This window comes from Eptesicus fuscus, chromosome 10 (genome assembly GCF_027574615.1).
Source record: "Eptesicus fuscus isolate TK198812 chromosome 10, DD_ASM_mEF_20220401, whole genome shotgun sequence".
NCBI classification, from domain to species: Eukaryota; Metazoa; Chordata; class Mammalia; order Chiroptera; family Vespertilionidae; genus Eptesicus; species Eptesicus fuscus.
In genome coordinates this window covers 76,686,354-76,706,216 of record NC_072482.1, presented here as the reverse complement: position 1 = coordinate 76,706,216, position 19,863 = coordinate 76,686,354, and the positions used below count along the sequence as shown (strand labels likewise).

At 38.9% G+C, this 19,863-nt stretch overlaps 1 protein-coding gene across 1 annotated transcript; it reads right to left on the bottom strand.

The window, feature by feature from the left end:
• Window positions 1–5,643: 5,643 nt before the first annotated feature.
• Window positions 5,644–7,039, bottom strand: TAAR1 (trace amine associated receptor 1). Its single transcript, XM_008162400.3, has one exon. The coding sequence runs from the start codon at window positions 7,005–7,007 to the stop codon at window positions 5,991–5,993; it is 1,017 nt and encodes a 338-aa protein (XP_008160622.1). The 5' UTR covers window positions 7,008–7,039; the 3' UTR covers window positions 5,644–5,990.
• Window positions 7,040–19,863: the final 12,824 nt, after the last annotated feature.

Genomic DNA, 19,863 nt, shown 5'->3' with positions numbered 1-19,863 from the left:
CATCCCAGCAGAGAGCACCAGAACTGAGAAAGGTGCCCACATACCATCTGCCAGTGAAAAGCAACAGGGTTGCTCTCTGTCAGGAGCTACGGCTGGAAGTGCAGGCACCCTCTTAAAGGGCCAACACACAAAATTTCATGTGCAGGCCCTCACCTTGTGCTGCAGCAGAGGGAGGGCAGAACGGACTGGAGCAGTGTGAGCAGAAGCCAGGGTTGAGGCCTCTGGGGTTAGAGCTCAGGAGGCAGACACCAGGGTTCTTGTGCTGAGTCATTCCCTCAGGCTGGGGAGGTCATCTTTCTCGGGAAGACTTTTGCTATCAAGGCGGTTTTTGCCTGGGGGGAAGACTTTCCCCACCCTATTGGAAAACACCTTGCCTGACTTTGTGGAGTTTCTGAGGCCCATTAAGAGACTGAGGATGACAATTAGCCTCCAGGCAGAAGCAATTGCCCCAACCTGTTGGGAAACCTCTCTCCACACCTGTGGACAATTGGCTGAAGGCTACTCAAGAGTTAATCCAGTCTGTAGTCATAGGCAGGTCTCTGGAGGCTTTGGATCTTTGCCTCTTCTTATTAGTCAGAAACATCATCTGACACTGTCCTGCACTAGAGATTGAGAGGCTACCAGATCTACCTAATGCATATTTACAAATCCAAAGAGGCAGACAAAATGGGGAAATAAAAACAACCCCCAAGTGAAAGAACAAGAGAATTGTCCAGAAGAAGAGATAAATGACGTGGAGATAGGAAATTGACCTGATATAGAGTTCAGAATAATGATGGTAAAGATGCTCAAGAGCATGAGAAAAGTTATAGTAACTGTGAAAAAGAAATAAAGGCTGACATAGCACTAATAACACATTGGAATGAATACACAGCAGATTAGGGGAAGCTGAGGACTGGATCAGTGAATTAGAAGACAGGGTGGGGGAAAAATCACTCAAAAAGCCAAAAAGAAAACGCAATTTTAAAAAACAAACAGGAGTACAGCTTAAGAGAGCTGTGAGACAAGGAATATTTTTTTCAGACTCACAGAATTTCTTACTATGGTGCTGTTCTCAGAATGCCCACAAGTAACGAATTAGGCTCCATAGCGCCCTCTTGTGAGCATTCTGAGAACAGCGCCCCAGTTCGGGTGTAAACTCAATATAGTGGGCATTGTCAGAACAGCATCCTAGTAAGGGATTAGGTTTAATGGAGCTTTTTTTTGTGAGCATTTAGAGAACAGCACCCTAAAAAAAAAATCCACAGAGAGACTTCTCTGTGCTAGGGGTGGTGCAAGCATGGGGTACTGAGTAAAACACAGTGCCTACCCTCTGCAGTTCACAGCCCAGTGGGACAGTGGGTACATTAACATAACCACAAGTGCACTGACAAGAAGTGCAGGGGATATTTTGGGAATTCAGAGGAAGACACCTACCTGGTCTAAGGGGATCAGAGATAAATCACTGGAGAGGTAATAACTTTCAAGATGAGTCTTTAAAATGAGTAAATGTCAGCCAGTTAAGGGAGGTAGAGTGGGGGAGGAGGCATTGCAGGGACTGGGGGCTGCAGGAGCAAAGGCACAAAGGAGAGAAGACACAGGAACTACAGAATGCTGGGATTTGAACCGAGGCTGTGTGTGAGGCTTGTGTGACTCCAAAGCCTGAGGCCGTCCCTCGGTGCCTCAGGACTCTATGCTAACATGCTTTAGGGCTTACACAGAGTGTTCATCAAATTCATTAGCTCAGTAGATAAGTTATCCTCTCTAATAATAGGCAAATATGCAAATTGACCATACCTCCGACACACCCACAAGCCACGCCCACCATCCAATCAGAGAGAGTATGCAAATTAACCCAAACCAAGATGGCTACAGCCACAGAGAGCAAGGTTTCCTAGGTAACAGAGGAAGCCAAGCTTTCCGCCTGCCCTTGCCAGGCCTAAGCCTCCACTCAAGCTACAAAGTTTCAATTATAGAAGGTAAACAAATTCAAACAAATGGCGGCAGAATGGAGCTTGAGAGTGCAGGCCAGGGTTGCCGCCGGCAACAGGGGAAGCAAAGCTTTCCGCACACCCTGGCCAGGCCCACCTGCTTAAGGCAACAAAGTTTCAATTATAACCCCAACACAAATGGCTGCCGGCCTGCCTCGGAGGGAGCCCCAGGCTTGGCTCCGCTCCAGGCTACAAAGTTTCAATTGTAGAAGGAAAATAAATTCCAGATACCAGGGCCTCTGCTTGGGTTGCCAGGGGGCGTGGCCGGCCTGCAAACCACCACAGACCCCTTGCTCAGGCCGCCCCACACCCCAAGGGAACCCGCACCTGATCCGGGATGCCCTTCAGGGCAAACCAGCTGGCCCCCACCCCTGTACCAGGCCTCTATCCTATCTAATAAAAGAATACTATGCAGATTGATCATCACTGCAACACACAATATAGCTGCCCCCATGTGGTCAAAGATCCTGCCCCCATGTGGACACAAGATGGCCACCACAAGATGGCCAGCAGGCGAGGGCAGTTGGGAGGCACCCGGCCTGCAAGGGAGGGCAGTTGAGAGGGACCAAGCCTGCAAGGGAGGGCAGTTGGAGGTGATCAACCCTGCAGGGGAGGGCAGTTAGGGGTGACCAGGCTGGCAGAGGAGGGAAGTTGGGGGCAAACAGGCTGGCAGCAGAGTGGTTTAGGGGGTGATCAGGCTGGCAGGCAGAGGCTGTTAGGGGCAATCAGGAAGGCAGGCAGGCAAGCAGTTGGGAGCCGGCAGTCCTGGATTGTGAGAGGGATGTCCGATTGCCCTCAAGGGGTCCCATATTGGAGAGGGTACAGGCTGGGCTGAGGGACAACCCCCCTCCGTGCACGAATTTCGTGCACCGGGCCTCTAGTTTTGTAGATAAATAGCAATATTACATATGTGTATGTAAATATGTAGTTATTTTATATAAATTATTTTTAAAGAAATAAAAACTCCCAGTCTCTTAAACTATACTATATGGCCACATACTATATGGCAAACGCTGACACATGGCAGACTAGCAGTGCAAAAATGTGTCATCAGGTTAACTCCCTTCTGCTTATTTACTTACTTTTAAAAATACGTTTTTATAGATTTCAGAGAAAGAGAGAGAGAGAGAGAAACATCAGTAAGAGAGAATCATCAATCAGCTGCCTCCTGCCTCCTGCACTCCCCACCCCCTATTGGGAATAGAGGCCTGATGGGGAATTGAACCCTGACCTCCTGGTTTATAAGTCGATGCTCAACCACTGAGCTAGACGGGCCAGACAAGTTAACTCTCTTCTGTGTAGACCTTGGAGTAAATCTGCTATTCTTTTGCTTAGTTGTAGTTGTGAAACTTATTAGGAAAGAGGATAATGTAATTCTACACTAACTTTTAAAAGAAAATGTAATAACCCTAGCCAGTTTGGCTCAGTGGATAGAGCGATCACCTGGGGACTGACAGGTCCCAGGCTCGATTCCAGTCAAGGGCACATGCCCTGGTTGTAGGCTCGATCCCCAGTAGAGGGTGTGCAGGAGGCAGCCGATCAATGATTCTCTCATTGATGTTTCTGTCTCTCTCTCCCTCTCCCTTCCTCTCTGAAATCAATAAAAATATTTTTTAAAAAAATACGTTCTGTATGAGGAAATGGAAGTTAGGGTAAAGCTGGGAATATGGCAAAACAAGGTAAGTCTTTCTTTTTGTTTTGCTGAGAGGGTGGGTTATGGGTGATCTCTTATTAGAAGCATTAAAGAAAAACAGGCTATAAGGGCTTTAGGGCTAAGTGAAAAAGGTAGAATTATCTGAGTCATGAATTTATCCCAAGAAAAGTGAGGATTCAATATTAAAGCCTAGAGAGTAATTTAAAGTAAATGTAACACAGGATGACTGCTATCACTGTTGATGACTAATAAAGTACATAAAGAAATATAAATAAGAATCATAACTATTGGAAAGGAGATAAAGCTGAAGTTGCTTGAGGATAATATGACTAAGTCTCGTGAAAACCCAAACAAGTCAACTGAAAAAGCAAAAAGAAAGTTTTACTGTATGCCAACGCTAATGGTTACATAGAAAATATAATGGCTTAAAAAAAGATTCATTCACAGTAGACAGAACACACACCCCAAAGGTACAAAACACCTAGGAATAATCTTAAATGTGTGGGTACAAATGAAGAACACCACAGAAACTTGCTGTAAGGTACAGAAAAATGTCTAAATGCTTTTATTCTTTTTTTTTAAAAAAAATTGGCAAGATGGTCTCACAGGTGAACAAAAGCCAAGGGAGTTTTTGAAACTGGGAGTGATTAGCGGCAACTGGCCTGACTCTACACTAAATGGAAAGGTACCTCATAGTGTTTTTTAAATGGACTAGAACAAAAATCTAGTCAGATCAACAAAAGAAAAGAGTAGTCCTGAAACAGACTATAATAGATGAAAGGGTTTGACGTCCTCACATCATCAGGTTTGTGAACAGAAATTTACATGCAGGAACTTTCGTTTCATTTAAAATTAGCTGCCTTATTCGAACAGCAGCATAAGTCACTATTAGTAAATAGATAAATCCAAGCCGCTGGTGCTACCAACAACAAAGAGACCGCGAGACATCTGAATGAGAAACAGCTCAATGGCAAATCACTGCTCATCATTTAAAATGTTTGCTCATGCCCTGACCGGTTTGGCTCAGTGGATAGAGCCTCGGCCTGTGGACTGAAGGGTCCCAGGTTTGATTCTGGTCAAGGGCAAGTACCTTGGTTGCGGGCACATCCCCAGTAGAAGGTGTGCAGGAGGCAGCTCATCGATGTTTCTCTCTCATCGATGTTTCTAACTCTCTATCCCTCTCCCTTCCTAACTGTAAAAAATCAATAAAATATATTTTAAAAAAATACTAAAAAAAAAAAATGTTTGCTCACTTCCTTTTTGGGGATCTTATTTGAAACCACCATTTGTCCCTCTTTTTGTGTATGCCACCCTAATAGGCTTGGCATGTCTACTCTGATTATGCCTCTTGTTGTCCCTCCGGTTTCACTGCTTTGATGGATGACAGCCTCTCTTTTGGTGCAGCCTGGAGCCCAGCAAGTGAATTTGTTTTACTTCGTGTAGCTTACATTTTGAGTCCTACCCTACCAAGAACAATCTTGAAATATGGTTAAAATCCTTCCAGATACTTTCATGAACTTCAATAGCAGGTAACAGGCAGAAACTAATTTAATTTCTATTTTTTAATAAAAAGGAATTTAAAAAAAAAACTATGTGGTCAATAATAGGGAAATAGTTAAAAAATATCATTGTACATTCATACAATGAAATATACAATCACTCAAAAATGCTTTTAAGAATTTTAAATAATATAGTTATTTCAGGAAGTGAGCTGTAAGTGATATTTTTCTTCCTATGTTGCTTTATGATATTTTTTTCTTTATTTTTCAAATTTCCTACAAGTATGAGAATTAGGAATACCTATACTCAAAAGATGAAAATGGAGATACTTAAAAATTAGTATACAAACAGTAAAAAATAAAAAATAAATGTAAAAAAATAATTAGAATATATATTAATAAGGATTTGTGGTAAATAGCAAAGTATATATAAATAATTATTCAATAAATAACATTTATGTGTAAGTTTAGCTGATTTTACAAAAAACAACAACAATACAACTATACATATTTCAGCAAATACATGACAAAGTACTCTAATTTGCATTTCTAATGCAGCTTATGGTTTCTACCACTGAATAACTGAGTCAAGGACCAGTTTCAATTCCATGGTGGTACATGAAAAAAACAGGAAAAGCTTTTTTAAATGTAGTACCTTAAATTCTGGACTTGCAAAGCTTCATAGGTATGGTAAGAATGGCAAAGATGATATGTACTACATCCCAAGTAGGAAGCAAGATAGAATCATCCTACCTCATTACACATTCTTTAAATCAAGTAACTGACTTAAAGACCATGCAGTTGGTGCATGTGGTGTTCATAAATATCATCACCAGCTGTTTTGCAAAACAGTAAGGTATTATAATTCTATGGATTTGATTCTAGAAATAATTGACACCTAGATGAATCTTTTTGGAAAATTTTACCAAATAGAATCATCTTCAACGCTCTTCTGAACCAGGGATAGAAAAATGCATAAATCATTGGATTAAAAGTAGAGTTCAAGTAGCCAAACCAAATCAACGCCTCATTCAAGGTGGGTGGGATAGTATAGTCCAGGAAAGGATCCATGACTGTGCAGACAAAGAAAGGGCACCAGCAAATGAGGAAAACTCCCATCACAATCCCTAAAGTCTTGGCCGCTTTTCGTTCTTTGTTTCGTGAAATTCCATTTTTCTCTTCCAATCCAATTTGAAGCTTCAGATTTGCATTGTGAATTGATCTTGCCTGCCCTTTAGCTATGAAGTATATCCTATAATAGACATACAACATAATAGATCCAGGTATATAGAAAGAAGTCATAAAGGCCAGAACCCCAGGTGTTTTGCTAAAGAAGACAGAACAACCCCCTGAACAGTGAGTGTGTTCGTAATACATCTGTTCAGCTCCTTTGAAGTTTAGCCCCAGGAAGATCATTCCAAATGCAAAAAGAGCAGGGACGCTCCAGCTGATGAAGATCATCACAAAAATAACCAAGATACTGATCTTGGCTTTGTATCTCAACGGGTCACACACAGCATAGTATCGGTCAATGGAAATGAAGGACAAGTGGAAAATGGATGCTGAGCTGAGCATGATATCAGTGCTGGTGTGAATTTTACAGAAGACTTCTCCGAAAGGCCAGCAGTGCTCAACAGATCTCACCATGCTGTAAGGCATGACCAAGCACCCCAGCAGAAAGTCCACAGAGGCCATGGAATGAATGAGCCAATTAGTTGGGGTGTGAAGTTGCTTGAAGTGTGATATGGAAATAATAACTATCAGGTTGCCAGCCACTGTGGTCAGAATTATGAGCACCATTAAACTATAGAGGGAAGCACGGACATCATTTGACCAGCTGCTGTTCACACAGGAAATATTAATTATATTATGGCAAAAGGACATCGCTCCTGAAGGCTGTCCACCAGTTTATTTTTTCCTTTGTGTGTTGAATCTTCCTTTGAATCAGGTTACAGTTCCATCTTTCATTCCCATATACCTATCCCAAAAAACCTGGGAGGGAAAAAAATAAAAAGAGTGAATCATTGGCAATTTGATTTCTCTCACTTCTAACACATTTACCTATCACTTCTTGCTGAAAAAATAATTATTTGGAAAGAGCTTTTATTTCTAAATTTTGTTCAATAATTGAGTTTAATCATTTCTAAACATCTACTTGATGTCAGATACTGTGCTAGAAATAAAAAGCTGAATCATTAGGTTGAAATATGTAAAACTGCCACTTTTGTAAGTCAGAGAAGACCAACTGATGAATTTTTCACATGCTTTAATCTATGGAAGTTTTGTAAGGGAAGCTCATATTCTAAAGGGTAGATACAAATTGCCCAAAAGCTTAGAATTAAAATGCCTTAGTAAATAATAATAATAATAATAATAAAATATATATATATATATTTTAATGTGTCTCTTGTACAGAAGTAATATCCTATTTTTGCATTTGATCACATTTAAAAAATATTTTTTTACTTTATAATTGATTATAGTGGAAAGAAATATATATACCTTTACTTCCACTTTGCAAAGCACTTACACATATATTCCATGCATTGTTTCATATAACATTTTGACATCGATAATAGCAACATCATTCTTTATAAGGAAGACATGACAATTTTATTAGCAAGAAATTGAGGCTTCGTTCATAAAACCATTAAAGCTGGAATATGACCTGATGTCTCAATTACTAGTACAGTTTCTTTTTTACTAACCCAGAAAAGATCAACTCAGATAAACTATTTTCAAGAGCATTAAGCTTTGAACTTTCATATAAGAATGCAGAATGTTTTTTTAGTAATGGCAACAACTGAAGTGTCCTTGTGGCCTAAAGTATTAAGGGTTTTAACTATTTTACCAAAGTGTGTGGTAAGAAGGCAGTGCATAGAGGAAAGAGGCTGAGCTGAGAGCCCAGGGAACCTGAGCTTCAGTGTGGGCTGTGGGCAGGTATTGGAGCTCGTTTTTCTTTTTTAACCTCTGAAATCCATTACAATCTTTTCTCATGCAATCTCAATTCATAAAACAGAGAAAAGTAAACTCTTAAAAACAGAGATGCATCCTTCTTCTAGCCTCCTCCTCATGCCTCACTGAAGAACCTCAAAGCTTCACGGGACCCAGTTTAAAAATGTACCTTTTGTTACTATATGATTCTGTAATTATCAGCTAAATTATGAAATTTGCAGTATATTTTGCAATATATAGGTAGTATAATAGATATATGTATTATATAGTAGAGATGATAGATATATAGATAGATGATAGATAGGTAGATAGATAGATAGATAGATAGATAGATAGATAGATAGATAGATGATAGATAGATGGCAGTTTGGAAAAAGAATCTAAATTTATGGCAATCATTGAACAACCTGACACCACCAGTATATTGTGAAACTGCTAAAAAATAAAACAAGCCTTAGAATTTCAGGAGTTTGCCTTCCTTTTCATCTCTTTCCATTCCCTCTGGGCTGACAGTATAGACCAAGGTCACATAGAAATCTAAATTTATCCAAAACTAAAATTGGATGAATAGAATATTTAGGAAGTAAAATGCATATTTTAATAAATTTAAAACACCTATTCCCAAACCCCTTTTCTAACTTCTGTTCCCAGGAGGAAACATATTCATACGAAATGAATCATAAGATTTATTTCAATAGATACCCAGGCCCAGCTGGCGTGGCTCAGGGGTTGAGCATCAACCTATGAATCAGGAGGTCACAGTTCGATTCTCTGTCAGGGCATATGCCCAGATTGTGGGCTTGATCCCCCATAGGAGTTGTGCAGGAGGCAGCCAGTCAATGACTTTTATCACTGAGGTTCCTACTTCTCTCTCCCTCTCCCTTCCTCTCTGAAGTCAATAAAAATATATTTTAAAAAAATAGACACCCATACCCATTTCATGAAAGAACAAACAGTAGACTAAAACTAGGTTATTGAACTAAGCAACATTTTAATTATAATTAAAATTTACCAAAAGAATTTTTTTTCATTATGAAGTTTAAGTATGCACTCAACTAAACTCTATTGGTTAAGTTACTAATCTTTTACTTAGACTTTTTTTTTTCTATTTCCTCCTTTTCTTTCTTTCTTTTACTTATATTATTGGTATATTAAAGGAACAAAGCAGCACACCCTAATAACTATTTACAAGTGTTTGCTAATTAATAACTATCAGTTAAATAATCATTCCTACTTGATGTCATCTTGAGCAGGTTCACTCCATCAGGAGAAACTAGGGTCAAAAAAACAGTAAGAGAAAGTGGGGGGTGGAGGGGAAGCGTGTTCAATTTTGGAAGACTAAATTCATAGAAGATGAAAAAATCACTTGCCAATTTTATATGCCTTGTATTTGTGCATCTAAAATGTTAGGTTTCCAGATAACAACTAAACAACTCAGAGGCTTTCCCCCTCATATTTTTACAACCTGATTTCAGAGAAATAAAGCCTTAAGCATAGTATCTTGGAAATTGTTGATATTAATGACATTTCAATAGAATAATTTTTCTGCCCAATTTAAGAATATTACACATCATTTTTGTGTGAGTTTTTTTTAAGTGTTATAATTTGTTTTTAGATTTATTTGTTTAAATAAATGCCCTATGATGGTATCATGACTTGAATGGTTACCTAAGAACATGACATAACAGTGGTTTTGTTTCTTTTCTTTCAACTTTAAAAATTTAGATAGCTAGAAATGATTGTTATCTGTATATACAAATTATCCAAGTTGAACATACAATAGTAAGACGGAAAGTTAATAAATCTCTCGTTAATTATCTAGCTAAGCAAACACTTCTGTGCAAATAATCTAATCACCTGATGTTTGAAAATGACATTTGAAAATGATGTTTGAAATGAATTAAAAATATATTGGCAGGAGTTATAGTTTTCAATAGATCTGTCTAGCAGGACAGGAACTTGCTGGTAGAGTGCTCACAACGTCCCAATGAAGGGCCATCCACACTAATCCCACCTTGCCCTTTGTCCCTGACTTCATCAAACATCCATGTCTAATTGCTCAGTCCCTCATTTCCACACCATTGTATACAACTACTGAACCCACCTCTTAATGTACCGTTACTCACAAAGCCCTTCCAAGTGTGCCCTTTGGAGCTCATGGTCATCACTCTACTTCCTCCAACTCTTTTCTTTTTTAAAAAAATATATATTTTATTGATTTTTTTACAGAGAGGAAGGGAGAGGGATAGAGAGTTAGAAACATCGATGAGAGAGAAACATTGATGAGCTGCCTCCTGCACACCTCCTACTGGGGATATGCCCGCAACCCAGGTACATGCCTTTGACCGGAATCGAACCTGGGACCTTTCAGTCTGCAGGCCGACGCTCTATCCACTGAGTCAAACCAGAAGGGCTCAAACTCTTTTCTTTATGCTTTCCTCACTTGGTTCTAATGAAAATTGTCTCTCCTCTGATAATACTTCATCTCTTATCCTCTGCTAAAGGTAACAGATTTATCTCCTGCATCGCTAGAACCCCTTTACACTCTAGGACCTGGAGGAAGAGGAAGTGTCCTCTGGTTCTCATTGTCATTGCAGATCAGTGTTCCTCCTGCCTTTCTAAACTCCACCATCTGTAAGCCTTGAAGTTCTGTATTCACACTATATCTCCTCCGGCTATACACATCTATGGATGCCCACGTCATTTCTCCTTATTTCTTGGAGATGTTAGCCTCTGACCACCTGTCACTTTCTCCAAGGCTACCTTTGCCAAATTCTTAATGATTTTTTTTGTCCACATAAATGATCCAATAATAAGGTAGCTAAGGAAGACTAAAATAAGATGACTTTGAATTTGACCTGAAGAAAGTGAGGAGCTAACCACGTGGGCATCTGGAGGAAGTGCAATCCAGCTACAGCAGTGGTTCCCATCATGGGGCACACACCCCACAGGGGGACAATTTGATTTTTAAGGGGGGCAATTCCAGAATGAGTAATTAACAGTGAATTTTTTGCATTTCTTATGGTCCTAGGGGCCTCATATACAGTATACAAATATATACTGTGACATATTTATGCATTTCATTTCTCTATTATATGTTTTGAAAGTTTACTTGCTATTTTTTTCATATCACTTCATATTATTATTATTATTTTAAACAATTTCTTAGTGATTTCTTCCTCAGTACTTTAACTGTCCTTTCATTCTTTTATTTTCTCTTTCATGGATGCCATGTTCTTTGGAAGCTTGTTTAGACCAAGTTAATGGCCTTTTAGGCTTCCTCCACATGAATAGGAGTTCACTTTTTGAATAATAAGAATTATATGTCACGGCGCGCGGGGGGGGGTGGACATCAGGATTTTAGAGATGTTTAGATGGGACGTGGCCAAAAAAAGGTTGGGAACCACTGAGCTAGAGGATACAGAGAGCAAAGGTTCTGAAGTGGGAGCATGCCTAGTGTGTTTGCAAAATAGCACGGATTAGTGTTGTTGGAGCAAAGCAAGCAACAGAGAAAAATAGATGGGGACGTCAGAGACGCTGCACAAAGCTGCACTGAATAGGGCCTGAGAGGCCACAGTAAGAATTTTAGCTCTGCCCTTGTGTGAAAAGGAAGGCACCAAAGCATTTTGAATCCAGCCACATGATCTGTCCCATTCTAACAGATTCATTGTGCCTGCTGTGTTGAGAACAGAGGCAGAAGGCAAGGACAAAAGTGAGGCGATGATGAGGAAGCCGAGGCACTGACCTAGGGGGTGGAGATGGTGGTTTGGGCCAGGGCAGTGGCTGTGACCATGGAGCGTGGCGATCAAATTGGGATATGTTCTGATATACAGCAGGCAGGATTTTGACGATAGATTGAACATGGGTTGGGAGAAAGTTGCCAAGGGAAATAGCAAGGCTTTTGGTTTGAACAGCTTGTCCAGTGGAGGTCCCATTTACTGAGATGGAAAATGTGCCGCGCCAGCACAGCCAAGGGTTTGGCAAGCCTGAGGGGGGCCGGGGAAGGATGAAGAAAAGACAGACAAAGAGAATAAGCTGGGTCTAGGTGGATCTCCTGTGCCTGGCTGAGACCACAGAAAAGATCCAGACTGCAAGCTGAGCCTTTATTTTATAGTCAGAGGTAAACAAGGTAGTGGTCACCATAGTTACAATGTTCTTGTGAGTTTCACTTGTTTTGGCAGCACTTGCTATACCTCCCACAGCCCATTAGCTACCCAGGAAGGATCTAGGGAGCAGTCACAAGATCAAGCTTAATTATGCTAAGAGGGCTGTGCCCTCTAAGCTGGGACTTGTTTTCGGCTTTGCCAGCAGGTCAGTCCGAGGCTTATCCCTATAACCGCTCCCTACAGAAAAGATGGTGGTTGGAGAAGGACAAGAAGCAGGAGGAAGTCAGGAGTTCAGTTTTGAACTTGGGCTATTGGAGCTGTGTGCTGAACAGTATGGCCTTTTGTAGCCCAGCTGCCTCTGTTCAAGTCTGGGCTTGGCCACTCACTGATTCTGCAGCCTTGGACATGCTACCCAACCTCTTGAGGCTGTAGTTTTCTCGTGTTGAAAAATAATCTATTTCCTGGGCTTTTCTGAGGCTGGAATAAGTTAATATTTGTAAAATAGCACCTTATGCGTGTGTTAATCAAATAAGTAAACATCCAATGGGAATGTTAAGGGCATATTAAGGGAATGTATAAGAAACATCACAAAGCTTTTTCAAGAATACACACGTGTTTAAATTAATATCAAAAGATATGTTCTTGAGTGTCACTATAGGCAGAGGGAAAGGAGAGGGGGAAGGGAAACAAGGAAAAAAAACAATATGATAAAATTAAACAGAGGTAGTAAGTTATAAGGAAATGGACTGTCTTTTATTCACTGTTATAGCCCCAGGGCCTGGAAAATGTCTAGAACACTCAAAACTGATTAAAGGATTGATTGAATGAACAAATGAACTGAGGAATTCATTAGCTCATTTCTGTTCTCCTTGGGATCAATAAAAATTTGGGTACATACACTTTGCCTGGCTCTAAATTCCAAAGATAAAGGATAAATCCTCATAGGCATCTGGATATAAATTTCTTGATTGTGGTAGTGGTGTTTGCATAGGTCCAACTCATCCAACACTGTACACATTAAATATGGACAGTTCTTTGCATATCAATTATGCCTCAATAAGGTAGTTTAAAAAGTAAAAAGGAAAGAGGGTCAAGTTAGCCTAGGACAGTGGTCGGCAAACTCATTAGTCAACAGAGCCCAAAATCAACAGTACAACAATTGAAATTTCTTTTGAGAGCCAAATTTTTTAAACTTAAACTTCTTCTAATGCCACTTCTTCAAAATAGACTCGCCCAGGCCGTGGTATTTTGTGGAAGAGCCACACTCAAGGGGCCAAAGAGCTGCATGCGCTACAGGCCTAAGGCTTCGCATCTGTAATTTTGGAAGCCTGGGGACTCTATGGAGCTTAGAAACAGTTAAGGAAATTGTATGGCAATTCAACAATCCTATATTTAGCCAAACAGTAATCAAATGAAGGTAAAAGAAAGACAACAAATATATGTTGATGGCCATCTTCTGAGAAACTCTAGGAAATACTCTTAACAGTAAAAAAATCAAACCAAAGTTTTTTAGATAGTAAGAGGTGAATAAAAGGAACATTAGTGAATTAAGATTTTAGTTTAAATTAAAAAATGATTATAATAATATGACATGATGCAATGCTTGTTAAATAAGGATTTTTGAAATAAAAATAATACAATTTGACAAACACTAAATGTTAACCTGGAACTTAAATTCTCAACTATCTCACTAAATCCCAGTTGTTATCAGGGTTGGTGAGGGGCTTATGAGTTCAACTTCCCAACTAGATCACATGATGCCTAGCAAAAACTTAATTTTGTAAAGTTCTCTAGCAACACACAAACACACACACAAACACACACCACACACACACACAGAAAATAGGTATGGAATGGCATGCTCCAAATTCTCAATATTGTTTACTCAGAGATACTGAGATTTAAACAAAAAATTACAACAAAGAAAGTATAATACCACATTTTTGCAATAATTTTTCCTGGGTGGTGAAATAATATGTGAGTTTTGCTTTCTTCTCTATAATTTCTACATCTTCCACATTTTCTACTATGAGAATGTTTCACTTTCATAATCAGAAGAAATACACTTAATAAAATCAAATGCATTGTATATGAATTAAGTTTCAAGTGAAACTTTTAAAAAGTATTGTTAAATCATTATTAATATGTTTATATTATTTGTGCTTCTTTTGCTTATATAATTCTTTCTATGAGTTATTTTTAACTTCATATTAAAATCATACTTTTGCTAAATTTCTGAGCTAAAGCCATGCAAATTTGTTCTACCCTATAAGTTTGGAAACAAAATTAGGACTTGATAATAATTTTATTCCTAAAATATGTTTGTAGCTCTGAAATTTATCCAATAATTTTTATTAAGATACTAAGCATATTTTTGAAAAATAGTTATTTTAAGAGAAAGAAAGAGACAAGAAGCAGGGAAAACAGAATTTCCAAATGTTTAGGTCATGATTCTCAGGGTAAGACATCACTGGAAGCAAACCGTTTCCATCCTGAAGAAACAGGAAACGTGGCAAAATCCATCTGTTTGCTTATACATCACCATAGTCCCACAGATAAGAGGGAAAACAATCTACAGCAATACTGTGGTCAATAGACTATACCTGAACGTGTACATGTATAAGATAATACGTATCAGATTTCAATAATCGTAACTGAAAGATTCTTAAGTTAATTGATCTAATATATGGCATGTATAGACACACACACACTAACATGTGAAGTCATTCAGAAATGTGCCAAGATTATTGCCAAATGATAGTTGTGCAAATCAGATTTTAGTTTTGTAATTTAGTATATAGTAACAACACCATACATTTTAATGTCAAAACCTATAAAAATCTCTAGGAAGACTCCTTTTATTATGCTAAAACTAGCCAAGTACACAACATGGAATTTCCTTTTTAATGTACAAGAAAAGGAGGTTTTAAAAATCATATTTCAAAAGGGGACATCTGCAATACTTTCAACAATAAAGATAAATTCTTTTAAAAATCACATTTCAGCTTACCAAGTTTTTCCCAACTTTCCATAGGTAAAGCTTTCATAAAAGTGTGACATCTTAAAAAGCATGTGAAAGCAAGCTATTTAAAATATTTAACTATTTTTTAGCTTCTCTTATTAAAGCAGGTATTAACTAATTAAACTTATAGAACACTTGTTAATCTTCGCATTAAATAATCCTAACATTAATATATGAAAAAGTACCAAACCGTTGGTAAGTCTTATTCTCTTGAGCATTCTCCCTGTCTTTGCAGTTTGGCATGGCTGTCGGGTGATTGCATTCAGACCTACCTGCTCAGGTGAGTGAACAGAGCAAGCGGATGAGCTGACAGCAGAAACGCTGCCTTTGGGAGGAAGCCACACAGCTGCTGCTGGCTGGAGCCGCTGCTGCTCTAAGATAGGCCACAGCTAACAGACAGGATGACGCAAACATTGAAATCTGAAAAAGATAAGCTGATAATAAATCTTCCTGACACAAGGTAACAGTATTATTGAAAAATACAACTGGGAGGTGCTTCTATTCTAAACCAGCATCAGGAAGCTAGCAGTGAGCAAGCTAAATGGAGAAGGTAAATACTTTAAAAATAATCTCAAGCATGGGTCACCAGTAACCAGAGTCATGGGTGTTAACAGCATATAAATGAAAGCACCTGTCCATTAAAACCTCCTTAGTTGTTGATTGATTTGAAAATAAACTGCTCCTGTATCAGACACCGGTACAAAGGAAGCAACTAGCACTATAAAAATTGTTCATTTTTCAAATCAGATGACTTGTACCACCAAAGGCATATTCCTAAAAAGGAGAATGTCCTAGACTCAGTGACATCTTATAGTTAGAAACTAATTTAAAACAGTGGCTTTCAAACTTTTTTTAACCACTAGGAAGAAATGCCTTTTATAATATGACTCAATACACATGTAGGTATGCATCCATAATAGGAACAAATGTTTTCATTTAAAAACACCCTTACCTCATTCAATTAATTCACTCTGATATTTGCTATTTTTAATTAGTGGGATTCACACCCTATAATGTTACTAAACACAATTAGGAAAGTACTGCCTTAGAGATTATATGCTCACACATATTTAGTTCATCAATTTTTTAATGCCTATATATAAAACTTCCAAAATGCCGTCTTATACATGGAGCCAGGGCCTTCAATATAGCAAAATGGATAGTTAAACAAGTGCAGTGTCTCATCTATTTATATATGTTTCTCATACTGACACAGGAAATCATAAGATCATTATGATAGAATAGAGGCCTGATGCATGAAGATTCATGCAAGAATGGGCCTTCCTTTCCCTGGCTGCCGGCACCGCCTTCACTCTGGCCAGAGCCGCCTTTTCACTCCGGCCCAGAGCCGCCTTTCTGCCTTCCCACGCTGCCCAGAGGCCCGGAGCAGCTGGGGCGATGCGGACGCCCCCAGCCGCTCAGCGCCTGCGTATGCAAATTAACCTTTCATCTTTGTTGGGTTAATTTGCATACTCACTCCTGATTGGCTGGTGGGTGTTGTGAAGGTATGGTCAATTTGCATCTTACTCTTTTATTAGTGTAGATTGATTATTGGTTTCAATTCTTCACTCTCCTAGCAACTTTACCTTTGTCTTTGCTTCACTGGGAGTGGGACGTATTTCCCTGTCCTTTGAACTTGAGCTTTGCATTTGACTTGTTTTGGCCAAAAGAATGTAGACAGAAAAAAAGGGTTTCAGTTCCAAGACTAGTCATTAGGAGAACTCACAAGTTTATGAATGTCCTCTGTGCCATCCTTGTCCAAGGAGGTTGAGAGGCATGTGAAACAGTCCAGGGTATACAGATGTACAGTACATGGCGAAGCTACGCTAGTTGCCTCTACAGATTCATGAGCAGAAGTTGCTGTTATTCTAAGCTACCGAGTTTTGGGATGGTTTTTTACATGGCATTTTCTTGGCATTAACTACCTGGATTAACTGTATTTCTGAAAGAAACCCTTGTTATCTATTAGTCTGTTTTCCTGCTTTGTCATAACACTGCCACAAGGAAAATGCTGACACCACACAACAGGTCACCTGTGGTTTAAATAGCCATTAACAGCCTAGCCAGTGTGACTCAGTGGATGATTCTCTCTCATCATTGATGTTTCTATCCCTCCCTCCCTCTCCCTTCCTCTCTCTGAAATCAATTAAAAAAATATTTAAAAAAGAAAAATAAATGGCCATTAACAAAAGTTGCAATAGCAAAAACAAAGCATAAAATAAAAAGTACACTTTACTAAATGAAGCCGACCTTTTACTGGGTGAATATAACTCCTGCTTCAGAAATTGCTGGATGTTAAGGTTGGTTCTAGAAATAACTCCCAAGTTCACTTCTTAACAGTACATAGAAAATATCATTCATCTTTCTGAAAATGAGTCTCCTGTGTGCCTGAATCATATAAGTACTTTTCTTTATTAAAAATGTTTGATGTTGACACTACTGTAGGTATCCCCCATTTCCTTCCTCCCCCTCCCTTGGACATCACCACACTACTGCCTGGGTTCATGGGGTATATATATATATATTCTTTAGCAAATCCCTTCACCTTCTTTATCTAGTCACCCTCTTCCTCCTCTCCTCAGGCACCTGCCAATCTGGTCTATGTTTCTGTGCTTCTGGTTCCATTTTGTTGGCCAGTTTATTTTGTTCATTAGATTTCACAAATACTTTTCATTTTGTGAATGAGTTTTCTTTGCAAGCAAGCATAATGCCTCATGTATTAGAGTTCTAGGAAATCAGAGTCCTTATCTGCTTTGTTCATTACTGTCTCATCATCACCTAAAATAGTGTCTGAAAACCATAAATGCTCAATACATACTTGTTGGTTGAATAACGTTGAATTACTGATTAAATTAATTGCTCATTTTTTAAAGCTATATATGTGTGTGTGTGTGTGTGTGTGTGTGTGTGTGTGTGTGTGTGTGTATACATTTTTTTAAATTGATTTCAGAGAGGAAGGGAGAGGGAAAAGGAGATAGAAACATCAATGATGACAGAGAATCATTGATTGGCTGCCTCCTGCATGTCCCCAACTGGTGATCAAGCCTGCAACTCAGGCATGTGCCCTTGACTGGAATCGAACCTGTGACCTTTCAGACCTTAGGCCAAGGCTCTATCCACTGAGCCAAACCGGCTAGGGCTAAAGCTTTTTAAATCAAAGTATTACATTGATATGGAATTTTCATAGTTCCATTTGTGTAATTACAAACCTACAGTGCAAGCCAATCTTCCTTTCTCTTTATGATGTCATTTTTTTTTAACCTGAAAATTTATTTAACCAAGTGAACTTAGGATGAACTGTGTGTGACAAATGGTGCTGTCAGTCCTCTTACTTTAGGACTAGTTATTGTTTATCTTGAGAACACATATATGTATGAGTCAGTATTCTCCAGGAAAAACAGAACCAACAGGTTGTATATAGACATAGGAAGAGATTTAATATAGCAAAAATGACTCATGTGATTAGGGAGGCTGACCAATCTCAGCACCTGCAGGGTGAGCTAGGTCTCCAGGAAAGCCAATGGTATAGTTCCAGGCCAAAGGACAGCAGATTCGGGACCCAAGAAGAGCCGATGTGTCAGTTTGAATCCGAAGGCAGAACAAAGTCAATGTTCCAGTTCAAGAGCAGTCAGGCAGAAAGAATTCTCTTATTCAGGGATGGCTAGTGTTTTTGTTCTGTTCAGTCCCTCAACAGATTGGATGAGGCCCACCCAATTAGTGAGGGCAATCTGCCTTATTCAGTCTGAGTTTCAGTGTTAATCTCAACCAAAAATATTGTCACAGAAACACCCAAAATAATGTTTGATCAAAAATTTGACTACCACATAGCTCAGTCAAGTTGACACATAAAACTAGCCATCACAGTGTATGGAATGGGTTGCATCTGCTTGGTTATATAAAAGGGTGAGGTTTCTTTTTGTCTTTGCAATATCTTTAATTGCCTGTGATGTGCATCACTTTCTGGTTCAATGCTTATTCAATAATAAAATTGTTTTCTTCTTTCGCTACCTTCTTTCTCTTTCTACACTAGCCATCCCTGAGTGGAGTGGTTTTCTGAGTTGGGAGGAGATTTTGTTTTTATTTATATTCCCCAACCAGAAGCATCTATTAGTCTGATTAGAATAACTGTGAAAGAACTTGTCAACCACTGGGACAGACCAGTGGTAAAGAAAGAGTTAACACCAATGGAGAAGTATTCAAGGGGACACAGGCTCAGGGAGATTGAGGGTGATGGGATCAGAAATTTTCTCTGACATCTTTTCACCTCTCATTTTTCTCAGATGCTCTCCCACTTCATTCCATTGTAGGAATACAGAGTAAATGGTTGTCAATGGCTCCAAGATTTCAATTACAAAGTAAATATGACTACATCCAGAAATATTTGCCATTAAAAGGACTTTAGTAAATCAGGTGTTCAATACATTAAAAAATGTCTTGACTTGTGGAATTTAAGGTAGGTGGGAAAAAGGAGTCTTTCCTGACATGGCACATGCATATGGTCAGTTGGGCAGCACCATTCCTATTGTGGAAAATGTTGATACAACAGTCATGGCCTCCTGAAAGGCACTCACTCCTAAGAGGATAAATTATTTTACTCTCCTCCTTAAATGATTTTTAGCAAATAGAATTATATATATATTATTTGGGTTTCCCAAAT

What these genes read in the sequence shown, in the direction of transcription:
- TAAR1 (XM_008162400.3), bottom strand. Translation starts at nt 7,007, where the DNA reads ATGTCCTTTTGCCATAATATAATTAATATTTCCTGTGTGAACAGCAGC.